Source organism: Buteo buteo, chromosome 22, assembly GCF_964188355.1.
Source record: "Buteo buteo chromosome 22, bButBut1.hap1.1, whole genome shotgun sequence".
In the NCBI taxonomy this organism is placed as follows: domain Eukaryota; kingdom Metazoa; phylum Chordata; class Aves; order Accipitriformes; family Accipitridae; genus Buteo; species Buteo buteo.
The window spans coordinates 3,370,329-3,384,085 of NC_134192.1; the positions used below are offsets into that span (position 1 = coordinate 3,370,329).

General features: G+C 35.9%; 1 protein-coding gene across 4 annotated transcripts in view; it reads right to left on the reverse strand.

Annotated features, from left to right (window-relative positions):
- The window catches only part of ATRX (ATRX chromatin remodeler), an 89,143-nt gene that overhangs the window by 52,940 nt on the left and 22,446 nt on the right, over positions 1-13,757 (reverse strand). For 3 of the 4 annotated variants that reach the window (XM_075054246.1, XM_075054245.1, XM_075054247.1), the window contains 4 exons: positions 11,667-11,776; positions 9,415-9,482; positions 5,525-8,451; positions 1,942-2,020 (listed from right to left, as the gene is read on the reverse strand). In XM_075054246.1, coding sequence (XP_074910347.1) covers positions 1,942-2,020; positions 5,525-8,451; positions 9,415-9,482; positions 11,667-11,776 — 3,184 coding nt within the window. The remainder of the gene's footprint in view (positions 1-1,941; positions 2,021-5,524; positions 8,452-9,414; positions 9,483-11,666; positions 11,777-13,757) is intronic. The other variant, XM_075054248.1, reaches the window with a different exon arrangement.

Here is a 13,757-nt window from a genome sequence, read left to right on the forward strand (position 1 = left end):
ACATCCAAAGGTATGCAAATAACAGAACATCTAAACTAGAGACTTGCAAACATCAGAGTTCCCACACTACAAATACCTGGTAGGTACTACATACCCTCTTTGGCCTGGAAGAAAATAGGCAACTTATCTGAATAGTAGGTAAACTATTTAAACACTTTGTGTTGAGTAAACAGAAGAACAAGCTTTTAAATTCTTGAAATTTGTTCCACCTTTTTACATTTTATATATCTGATCTTGGTGCCAAGTACAATGCGTGATGAATGTAAAATTAGACTGCAGTTACCAGTTAACATGTCTGAAGGTTGACAAAACTGTTTATTGACAAAATACCTCCCCATCTCATCAATATATATTCAAAATATTCCCTAAGTAAAAACTTCAACAAAGATTCAGCTTAAAAACAAAGTACAGAAACTGATTTTTAAACCCCAAATTCATATTACTGATTTGTTTGTTACCAATTGGGTTAACTCATTTCCGAATATAGCTCTTAAACTAGTAATTAAGATCTCTCAGTAACATTTGTATGGTAAACACTGAACTTTGACAAAAGTGTACTGGCTTAGTTATCAACCAGAAACACTTAAGAAACAAACAAAAAAAGAAAAAAGAAGGAAAAAAAATAATCAGAACAGGACTGGAATTAAAGCATCACTTAAAAAAATCTTCTATTACCAATGTTTACATGTTCTGCTTATGACCCTGTGCTGTCAAGTCCCTAAGGAGCATCTTTCTTTAGAAGCTGAATTATCTGATTAAATTTGATGACTGAAAACAATCAAGAACTACATCAGCAGCAACATTTTGATGCCAAACTGAGGTCCGTAAAGGATATAAAACAGTGTTTTAAAAATTTACTTCAGCCACAGATCAAAACATACAACTCTGTGAAACAAAAGATACCATATCCTAAAATAGTAAGGCTCAGAAGCAGAAAAAGACTCCATCAGCAACTGTGCAAAGCTATGAAGCTGGTCCCATACATGCTATATAGCAAAAAAAAAAAATCAGTTTCTGAAATACTGTATAAAAATTTGTTGAACAACTCTTTAGTCTAACTATAATAACTTCCAAAAAGGAACTGTGGCTCATAATTGAGCAATACTTCATGTTGCATTCACTTATTAGGAAACAAAGCTTTTACATTTTCTAGCCAGGCTAATTTTGATACCTACAATGGTACTGGTAAAATATGACATGTCTTAACTAACTATATCTTACATAGATTCATTTTTATTGAACTTGAAACTGAAGCAATACATATAAGCCACAATTCTGAAAATATCTATGCAAAGACTTAAAACGTGTATGTATAATTAGTCTCTTTGATACCAGTTGAGCCTATGCACAGTGCTTGTAGAATCAGGGCCTTAACTATCACATTAGTCACTTCAGGTATTCTTTAGTGGATTAAAACTCAGTTTAATTAACAACTGAAAATATGTAATACTCTTTTCTCCACATTTGTGTTTTCTCTTTATTGAGAAACGGTGTTTCAATTAAAAAAGCAAATTATGTAACATATCTGAAAATATTTTAGCACTGCATATTGCACAGATGCAAATTTTTACCCTCTATTCATATAGCTAGCTCAAAGTCACATTTATCAGAAGAAGTAGGTTTTTACCTGCCTGAATGAAATACTTCTCACAAACCTCACAATTTCAATGGGAACATAAAATGGACAGTGCTGCAGTGCATTTATAACACACCCTATGCAAGGTGTGTTAGCTAACACTTCTAAGTACTTTCTTTGCATTTCTGGATTTTGGCCTCTGTTTTCTGGCCCCTTGTTCAAACTTGCGGGAAGCCCGTGAGTGAGTCTTTACAAGGCAGGCAGTCGTGGTTTTTACAACCTGCTTGCTCTTCCGTTGCGCCGGTTTGCGCCCACGCCTAGGGTGTGTTATAATCTTTTTTAAGTCCTTACGGATGGTATCATACCTATTCTCAGGATCGTCATCATCATCATCTTCCTCCTCCTCCATTGGAACAGCCCTTGATTTAGTCTCACCCTCATCTCCTGGGGGAGGAAGGGGAAACAAAAAACCAGAAAACATGAACACTTAATACATATAAAATCAGCAATAAACAGCAATGAACAACACAGCACATGAACTACTGTCTCCGTCAAGAATCTCCATATACAAATAGCTTCATAACACCACCACTTTTCTACCAGCAAACAAAAAAGCCAGTTACCTATCTTAACATATAAAAATAAATATTTTTATTAATAAAAGTATCTAGTTTTTCAAGCAGTACTTTCATCTGCATTATACTTGCTACTACACACAACTTGCATTTTTTTCGTTAATACATACTGCGAAATTAGTTGTTTTACACCAAAACATACACAGACTGAATACTTCACTTAGGATTCAAAAATTAAGTTTCCCAAGAAGTTATTAGCTCCATTTCAGAAGCTCCACTACTGAATTTGTGTAAATTGAAAAGAAGGCCCAAATACGTTACAGAATCACTTACCAAACTTATGAGCTACCCTGCTGCCATTAAGTACTCGCAAACAATAATCCTTGACTATTTTTGCCTTCGGAGTATCAAATACAATGCATGCATTTGTCATGTATGTGTGAAGACTTAAGTTTTGAAAATTACACCTGCTATCCTTAATGCAAATATCAGACTCAGCTGCACTACATGGATACAGTCTCATGGAAAGCACATCAAAACCAACAGCATGGGACATGCAATAGAGAAAGAATAGCACAGTATGATACCTGCCTTTAAGCTCCTATGCACTCTCCTGGCTGAACTAGAGGAATTCAGATTATTTCTAGCACACTCCCAGGCCTTTCCCCTTTCTTTTCTCTCGTTCTTCTGACTTGCATATAAGTAAGTCAAATCTGCTAGTTAGTAAAATTAAGCTTAGGAAAAGAGACCTCAAAACCCTAATGAACTGAGATCCCCCTCATTCATAAGTTCTACTGTTTATTTTCCACCTGTGGGGAGTGGACTAAAACTAGACTGCGAGAGGCCTGCTCCAAGTTGTTTTAATGTCCACTTGTCCTGGAATTACCACTAGCCAGATGTTCGACAGGACTGTGTAAGAGCTGATCACAGAAAGTCCCTCACTCTTGGGCTTAGATAAATAGAAGTATCCTGTTGCTTAAACCAGATTCTAAGTCTCATTCAACCACCAACTTACGTAGCTTGGTCAGACACAGAAAACACTCCTTCATTTATTCACCTATTAAGCCAAAAGCAAACTGAAGAGAAAGGGCAAGTTTGCCTCCTTAATATAACACAGGCAGATTCTCACAGAATCACACAATAAGGTTGGAAGAGACCTCTGCACATAATCTACTGAAACTGCATCCTCAAAGCAGAGCTAACTCCAGTGAGGTCAGTTTTCTCGGGGCCTTGTCCAGTCAAGTTTTGAGTATTTCCAAGGACAGGGATTCCAAAATTTGACAGGGCAACCAGTTTCAGGCTTTGACCATCCTGAATGTAAAGAATTTTTTCCTAGTAGCTAATCAGTTTTCTTTGCCAAAACTTGTACCCACAGCCTCTCATCCTTTTGTCATGCATCAGGCTCAGCATTCTCTATAACTACCCATTAGGTGATTAGAACACAGCAATTAAGACTCCCCATTTTTAGCATCCTCTCTCCAGGCTAAACCGACCCACGTCTCACTCAGTCTAACTCTACCATGAATCATCCCACATCACTGTCTCATTTTTCCAATTTGTACACTGTTAGATTTGTCTTTCCCATCCAATAGTTCTCTGATCTTTCCACTTGTGACTTGCAAATAAAACAAATCACTCTCACTGCCTCAGATACCTTCTGATACATTATGACCAAGTTTTTCCTCCTGGGCCATTTCAATACCAAGTCTATGAACATATACTGTATGTGAGCAATTTTATTCTTGAAATATTTTTCTTTGATGGTCCAGCGATGCTGAGAACTGTTGCCTATGGGTCACTGTCACCGAGTACCATCAATTGTCTATCTATGGGGAGCGTTTTAACAGCCGTGGCAGCTACCACATGCCAGATGCTAGTTCATTACTATGCAAACCATTTATTATTTGCAATCTCTCCCAGTAGTGGCATCACTGGAGAAAACATTGTTTTGGCAGCCATCAAGGAAAAGCCCTAAAAGTCCCAGTATTATGTGCACAGAGACACAACTAAACTTACTTCATCAGAGGACCTTGAAAAACAAACATTACAGGGCTGTATAATATGCAGAATAAGAAACTTAATTTCCAACTGTTACTCTACAACGACACAAAACACCATTAATCAAACTTTGCTTTCTTACAGTGCTTTAAATCCAAAGCAGCATAGCACCTGTAAAAAGCAACCTTTGCATCTGCAGGTTAAGGTTAACAACCCTCCAGAAACTAAACTGCAGGAAAACTTAGGGATGTGGGTCAGCATCAAGTTGGTGGGAGAAAGGAAGAACTTTATGTTTCATTTAAAATCTGGGTGTTTTGTTTGGGGGTGGGTGGGGTTTTTTGTTTGTCTGTTTGGTTGGTTTTTTTTGTTTTGTTGTTTTAAGAAACTACAAACAACAACCACCTCATTTTGCATTTGGGGTCTGCCTACAAGGGCTTTTCAGGAAAGCCAAAATGCAACTATGTCCCTTCTGCTATCTTCATGAACATATTGCTGTTTTATTCAATTTTTGTTTAGTTCCAGCTTCACAAAGTACTGTAAATGTTGGCTCAAACACAGTAACGTATAGAAAGTTCTATGAAACATCATCAGAAGCAAACAAATAGGAAACAATTTACCTGTCATGGTAATTAAAACAGTAAATACGTTTTACTTTTTCTATCTGAAAATTCATGTATTAAAAACATGTGTATTGTCCATGTGATGTGAAAATTACCCTTCCTTTTTAAGTTCTTTAAAACCAAGTGTTCAAGTTCAGCAGTTCTGAATTTCTTTCTAATTTCCTAAAGATATAAGACACTAATTAAGTAGTTCTACCTTGGCAAGAAAAAGAATTATTACTATTAAACCTGCTATGAAAACAGTAAGCAATGACAGATTTCTGTTAACTGACACCAGCTGCTCTAAGGCTACATGTCTTGTGATTTGCAAAGATCACCTGTTTGATTTTAAAAACGTATACTGCAATGCTGCAAGTCTTCAGAGTCATCTCTAGTGCGTAACCATGGGCACACAAATTTGAGTTCACTAGACACTTAGTGCTTAAAACCAGTTTCTGCTAAATAGCACCTGGGCAGCGAAAGAGAAGAACAAGCTTTTGAAAGCTGTGCTGCAAAGAAATACCTGCTGGCATTACGGACTATAGCTTCTCAAGCTTCTCCATTTACAGTGACATCCTTTCTTCCACGAGTGACAAGCTGCACAAATTGGAATGGGTGCTTCCAAATCAGTATCAGAAAACCTAACTGGTTGCAAATCTTTAAACGTACAATTACCTATTTATGAATATCTTCACTTCCGGATTATTAAATGTTACCCAAATTTTACGAATTTCCTCTATATTAATAATACGTGTAGATGAACATCTTTTGCACACCTGATGACTGACAAAATCCTGTACCAGCAGACAGCATTAAGTTTTCAGTCACTGGCATAATTTTCTGCTCATCGCTGCTTCCATCACCTGTTGAATTCTGTTCATCATTTTCTTCCTTATCAGATGAGGAAGATGAAGTGACAACCACCTTCTTTTTTGACACTTTCTTTTTTAAGTTACTCTTTTTACTTTCTTTCATTGACCCTCTTCTAATCTTTTTCTTACTTTCTTCATAAGATTCCTCATCAGAAGAGGACAATGAGTCATTCTGTTCTTTCTTGGAAATTTTCTTTTTGTGACTTATTTTTTTCTTCTCTTTAGTTTCAGTTTGCTTTTTACGCCGCACAGCATCTTCTGAAGAACTCTCCTCTTTTAGGGGAGACTTCTCAGCATCAGAGGATAAATCAATCCGTACTCTTTTAGGTACTCTCTCTCTCAAATTCCTCCTTTTCTTTTCCTTAAACACTGGTTCATTTTTAGTTTTGTCATTTTCAGAAGAATTGCAACTGCCTTTCCCTGGAGATGGCTTTTCAACATCAGAAGAGGAATCATCTTGCTCTTTCTTGTAATTTTTCTTTTTCAGTTTTTCAGTTTTCTTCACTTTGCTTTCTGGTCCTTTTTTATTCTTGAATCTGTCTTTTGAAGAATCAAAATTATGCTCTTTCTTTGCAGATTTCTCAGTACTCTCCGAAGAAGAATCTTCCTGTGCCTTTTTCTTTTTCAAATCTTTGCTCTTAACTTCACTTAGCTTTACACCTTTAGGACAGCTCTCCTCTTTCTCCAGTAAAGACTTCTCAACGTCAGAAGACTCATCGTGCTTTCCCTTTGCAGTTTTTTCTTTTAAGTCTCTGTTTATCTTTTCCTTAGCAGCTGACCCCTTAGTGATTTTTTTATCTTCAGAAGAATGATTAATCTCCTTCTCCGGGGAAGACTTTTCAGCATCATCATCTTCAGAAGATTTCTCTCTCTGTTTCTCCAAATTTACCTTTCTCTTACTACTTACTTTTTTCCTCTGCTCTTCTTCAGAGGAATCATAACTATCTTCTTTTTGTGAGTATTTTTTCTTGGCTTTTTTTGCAGACTCAATTTTACTCAAAATTTTTATTTCTTTTTCTAACTCAGAATCATAGTTTGAAGAATCTGAATAGTTTTGTCGTTTCTTTTTAGCAGCAGCAGAATTTTTAGCTGATTTGCCTCTTTTAGCATCTAAATCTGAACCAGAAGTGGAACTTTTTCTTTTTCGTTTTCCATTTTCATCCTTTACTGATTGATCCTTTAGAAAATTTGAAGTCTTCTGATCATTTGTTGGTGCTTCGCTATTGCTATCAATATCTGAAGAACTGTGACTCATCATAGCTACTTCTTTAAGAACAGCTGGCATCTCATCAGAATCTGAGCTATGATCTAATACATATGGCTTTTTTGATTTAGAAAGTTTATTAGGGCTAGGACCATCAACCGTACTGTCAGAAGAATTTCTTTTATCCTTCTTCCTCCTTGGTTGTTTTGATGATTTTCTCTTACTTTTTTCATTACACGTGTCATTGCTATCTTCTTCTGAATTTGATGTTAAAGGACTGATGTCTGTTTGGCGCCTCAGAGGTGTGGTCTTCACACGCGGTGATCTCCTGAGATCAGATTCCTCTACAAGTGAGACAGTTTCGTTCTCCGTGGAAGGTTCACTGCCAGCATTATGATTTTGTTTTACAGAATCACAGTTTTCTGCTCTAGGTATTACATCAACATCCTTACTTCCCTTTTCTAGATTGCTGTCTTGATCTTCAGCTTTAACTGTAGACTCTGAAAGGGAAACAGGGGTCAATTTTACAATCAATTCTTTTGTTCCTTTAGCCGATGATTTTAACTTAGTACCACCTTTGGTATCTTTCATAGGAGTGTTCAATTTTGTATTTGAATTTAGAGTCTCATGATCTGTTCCTGTATTTCCATTGTCTTGCTCATCTGATGTAATCTGAATCTCCATAGCAGATTCTAGAGTCTCAAAAATATCTTCAGGAACAGATGAGGGAATGGACACTATATCCATGTCTAAAGCCTCTGTACTATTAGGTTCATACTGAGGTTCTTCATTTCTGCCAGACCTTTTATCTTCACCAGAAGTACGCTTGTTATCTGTTTGTTCCATTGTTGGAACACTTTGATCCATGGGCTCGCTGTCAGGCTGTTCTGACACAACTTTTTTCTGTGTCTTTACAGTGCCATCCTCTTTTAATGCCACATGTTCCTTTCCTTCATCTTTTTTCACCTCATTTTTTTCTGATCTAACATCAGTTTTTTTCTCTTTGGTATTTTTATCTTTGATTTTAACATTCAAAGCTTGAATCTCCAGGTTCAGACCTTCTTCTAGTGCCAGATGAGCTTTTTTCATGTCACTCAACACAGATTTAAAAGCTTTTAGCTGACAAAGTTGCACAGTTGGGCTTATTTCTACGTTTTCTGCAGCATTTTTCAAAAAGCTTACAAAGCTAGAATTCAGATTTGCTGTAGTTTCAACCAGCTTTTTTGTTTTCTTAAGCAAGTCTTTTGGCACCATTAGTGCTTTATAAGAATACGTTAGTGAACCTGAATATGAATCATCTAGTTTTTTTTCTTCACCATTACAACTTGAATTATTTCTCTTTGGAGAAAACTTGACTGTATGGTCATATATTTTACTTTTTTCACTTTCAACTCTGATCTTTTTTTTGTTTTGTTGCAGTAATTGTTCTAAATTTTCAAAGACACTGTCACATGCAGTGACCAAGTCCAACAAAGGCTCTGGATGGCAAATATAGCAGTGCCACTGGTTATTTTCATCCAGTATAGTCGATAGCTCCTTTCGACCCAGGTTGCGCAAAATGCACTTTTTACAGAAGGCATTATGGCAGAAGTCACAGCAAATCAAATTTCCACCTTCAGCACACCACCTGAAAAGAGACATAAGAAATATAAGAGTTTTACCTCCATATCAACAAGGTGACAAATTTGAAAATTTTGCATATTTTTCACTATTTGATAAAGAATCTGCATTTTTAAATTTCAGGTGATAGACAGATATCCATTAACTGAAAACATTATTAAAAGCATGACTGAAAAGCACGCAGTTGCAAATTGGAAAGTCAGAAAATTAATATATTAGATTAACAGTTCACAAAGCTGAAATGGTCAGTAATATCCAAACATAATTTCAGCACCAATTTTAAATAAGTGAAAAAAATAATTACATTTTATTTTCCATGTTCCTTCTGAGAATTTAAAAAAAAAAAAAAAAAAAGGTGATTTCTTTTATTTTACAGCAAAACAAATTAGTCTAAGTCTTTCTAGCCTTAAATGGTATATTATTACTGCAGGCATGTATGGAAAAAAAAAAAAAAAAAAGTTTTTTGATCTATGTCTAGATTGCATGTTCTTTGATGAAGACCTGAAAAGTGGCTGACAAGTAAGTTCAAAGGCATCACAGACCACACAATTTTGACTGGATTACGTATTTAGATATATGACATAAGGACAGAGAAGTACTTTAGTATTTCAAAAGTGGGAGATATTTCTGGAAAGGTAAGTTTCTGTGGTTCACAAGGTTTAGAATGTCAGATTCTATCCCCGCCTTCAAAGTCTTTGTAAGGTGGCATTCTATTTAGTTAAAAATGTGATGTTTTACAAGTGTTTGCTATTGGATTTCTTTATAAAATGTTTTCCTGTTAATTATTAAAATAACAATCAAATATTTACAAAAACCTTGGAGTTGAGCATTTCTTGCTGAGAAACAACTGTTGATTAAGCTCTTATGTACTGGTCTTTATCTGTCAGTAATTTCATTATTGCAAGGAAAAAAAAAGAACCAAACCAAAACATAAGAGCTGTGGGTGTTATTTCAGTTTTCGTACACTTACCTACACTGTTCATCCATTCCATCTGAATCACGGCTAATGTCATCGCTCATGTAATACTTGTAACAAGTCTGTAAAGAAAGAGATAGGACAAGGAATTTTTTATTAAATCTCAACCGGACTTCAGTAATTCATATGATTTCAGCATGTATTAGAAGCAAGCCATTCAAAGCAGCAGCTGCAAGGTCTTCAGCATTCTAACCCTTTTACATTTGTGTTAATCTAAGAAATACCTTCCATAGATACAACAGGTCCCAAACCATGACTTCTTTAGATGGCTCAAGGTTTACTTGAAAATTAAATAAGCTTTTGTTTGATGGCCATGTATTTGTATATTTTAGAACATCAACTAAATGTTTCTCTTCAAAACTCCAAGTTTTTTACATCTATTTCCCAGGTAAATCAACACCACATCTTCTCTGACACAATTAATCCTACATAAATTACTATTTTCAGCTGTATGCTCCTTATGTTAGCAATTGATCCCACAAGGCTTTAAATAGAAAGGTCTTCAGTGTTTATCCTGATGTTAACATCCAAGGCTTCAATTTCCAGGTACAAACTAAGCATTTTCATTGAAAAATTGGTAATAGTAAGGAAAAAAATTACACACAATTCAGCTCATAGTAGCAGTGGCTTCAGTTGCTGAATTCTTTAAACCAAATTTTGAAAGTGTGTGGGGTTTTTTTCCAGTTGCTAGTAAAGAAGGTTCTCCCAGACTTGAAGCTGTACTTTGAACAGGGATTAATACAAGCTGTTAGCCAAATTCTGTCCTTTTATCCAGTGAATCCAAAATCCAGAAGAGGCTTCAGCACCTGAATTTAAAGTGATGATGCCCCTTTATCTGGAACAGAGCTATACAACTTTTCAATTAAACTAAACGACCAACCAACCAACAACAAAAAAACAACCAGTAAAAGCTGATGTTTAGACACTTGACAGAACATTTATAGTCAAAGGAAACAGCTTCTCAAGTCTGGGACTGTTTACCTAAGCAAGAGAAAAATAAGGGAAGAACTAGGTATGGAAAGTAATGGAATACATGGAGTATGCAGATCAGGGACTTCCATTCCTCTCTCTCAAATTAACATAAGGCCATGTTCAATTAAGTAAAGATACAGAAAATTTATGGGAAACAACACGTGATATAATTATCTAGCAGAGCTCACTGTCAAGAGCTGCTATTGAACCCAACACCCTAAACAAGTTTCAAAAATGAACCAGATGTTCTTGTGATGCATGCAAGTTACGTACAGCTACGTGTTAAGGATTTTCAAGTCTAGGAACAAGAGTTAGGACTCCAATCAAAATTGAAAACAGTCATCTTGTAAGCTGATTTTTCTAAAGCATATTTGCTAAAAGATACCAGCCAGAATGAATAGAATAAATGAGCCAGAACATTAGACTAGATGGACATGCCTGAGATAGTATGTCAGCTGAATGTGTAATATTAATTGGGAATTGGGGGAGAAGCAGAAGGAGGGAAGAGAAGTGGAATGTTAAAAGTGCATTGTAACACAGATCTGTACCTATCTTTAGGGATACCTTTATAAATACAGAATCTCTACAACTATAGAGATCATGCAAGAGAGGTATCTCTTTGAAAATTAAGAGATGTCTCCACAACAGGAGGTAAGGGATGTTTCCTTCCTCCCCTGTTCCCCACCTCTTCCCATTGCAGGCAACTTAGGGCCTAACTGAAGCCACCATGAAACCATGTAGCTGAAGACCCAGATGCCAGTTTTGGGTTACGGACTGGACCATCATTTATGGCAGAGGCTGTCATAAATTAGAACAGTCCACGAGCTGTACACAAATAAAACCAAGATGGCTTTGAAGCTACTTTTCTGCTTCTCATTCTGACGTTGTTCTACATACAATGCTTTACCAGGAGATCCGGACTTGAATCTACTCTTATAATACATTATGAGCAGGCAAAAATTTCAGACAGATCATTCAACATAAAAAATTCACTACAATTATAGCCTTAAAACTATAAAAACAAATTACAAAGAAACCACAATTAGTTTTACTGGGGTATAAGAAAAAGAGGAATATAAATTTGTAAGCTGTATTTGTGGTTTTGTTTTCTGCTTTTAGTTTCCTTAACTGTAACAGTTAGCAACTGAAAAGTTTACTGGCTAACAAACAAGAACTACTCCCACAAAAATCCCACCCAAATCAACTAATGTGACATTTCAAACAAAAAAAAAAAAACCCAAACAGTACAAACTGTAGAACTGTTTACCACATACCTTACAAATAAGAACTTTCAGTGTAGGATGTCTATAGATTGAATCCTTTTGAAAATGGTTCACCTGTTGCCCACAAGCTGTACAGCTTACAATTCCATGTAGTCCTTCTTCTACAGAGAGGATTATAAACCACACGTTGTTTTCATTTTTATATTTTAAGAAATCTGTATATACCTATTTCATTTCCTCACAATATTTTGGCCTGTTAGGTTTTTCATATGCCTCTATTTCTTTACCACCCAGCATTAGAGAAATCCTTCTCTAACCCCTCGCCATTTAAAGACTGAAAGAATTTTCCTCTAATTTCTATACTCTACTTGGGGCCAAGATACAGTTTATTTCCTTTGAGAAATTTAGTTTGCATTAACTGGTCACCTCATGAGAACACACCTAAATAAGAGTCATCACTGAAACTCTTTCAAAGCAGTCCTGATATCCTGTACAAGCTTCCTTATTTAATCTTTGTTCATAAAATACCATTTTAATGCATGTTTGTATTATGGTATTCCTTTCACATACAGTTTTAGTTTCTCAAAGAAAAATACGGGAAACCATTACAGAAGACACATGAAATCCTTATAATAGTGCCTGAAAAATCTTTTCTCACTTTTTGTTCCCTTCTTGATGATGGTTTTGGTTTTTTTTTAAACTACAATTTTGCTATAATACATACGTTCTCCCCATCTTGCTGACTGCTCCCACAGTTTGTGTACCACCCTGCTGCTGTATCTACATTTGGTCAAGAAAGCGCTTCTTTAACATCAATCCCCCAATTCACTTTTAAAGGTGGTAAACTTGGGGTTGGGAGGCTTGCTACATGCCAGGCTGTTAAACCAACTAATTAATAGTATGAGACTGTTTGGTTTTCAACAGCAGTGATGCTTTCAAGAAAAAGGAAAATAATTTCTGAAAGCTCATATACTCAGTTCATACACTTGCAAAGACTTGATTTGGAATCAAGCAGATAGAAGTTTGATATGGGATCACTTAACTGTGACTTGTCCTTTGCTGTCGTGTTCAGTAAGTAGTATAAGGAAATTAACTCAAATGGTTAACTTAATGGTTACAGTCTGAGTATACTTTTTTTTTTAATCACTTCCACAGAATTAGAACCAAACACCAACACCATAATGTTAAGAAACTTAAATGAACATTCTCAAGACACAATACAAGCTACTACCAAATTGCTATTGAAGCACAGTCTCACATAGCTTACAGGCCAGTAAGAACAACTAATACACCCTTACAATTCAGTGAAAATAGCAGGTCTGAAATCCTGAATACAAGATTTCTTGGTTTCAACTTCAATGCACGCACAATTGCATGTATTGCAGAGCTTGTGGACTTGCAAAGCACCTATTACGACCTCAAAACCAGCTCAAACGCCTGTTTCAAATGCTGCTGGTAAACCTCAAATAAACACATCCATCATACCGTACTACCTGGAAAAGAATACCACATTCTATTATACCAAGCAGCATAGAAGCCTACCCAGGCTTTGTCAAACATCACAGTCCTTAAATGGGTGTTAAGAATCACAACGGGTAACAGCCAAGTGCGGGAGAACAAGCTATTCACTGTCAAGTCCCAAGCCACTTCCCCCTTCTCTACAACTTTAAGGGGAAGGACTACTGCATCTTTCCCAAAATCTGCAAGTTGGCACCAGGGAAAAAAAAAAAAAAAAAAAAAAAAAAAAAAAGAGGACAGTTTATGAGGCAAAGCTTTGTAAACCATGTTACTACTACAAATGATGATGATCCAAAGAAATTATACTAATTCATTAATACTGAGAGAATACTTGCTTAAAAAACATTCCTTATGAATTTATTAGCAAAAATACACCCATAACCATTCTGCAGACACAAAACTTGAAAATATGGACTGACACAATGCCCCTTACAGTCTTGGATAAGAGCATTTGGATGCTAGAAAGACAAGAGTTCTATTACTACTAATATTTCTAATATAAACAGGATATATAATACAAATGCAAAGATGCACTCCCCAAAGAACAAGATGGATGGGCATTTTTTATTTTACTGTTACTATTTATTTACTTGCACTGTGCGTAGAATTCAGGATCTCAAGTAG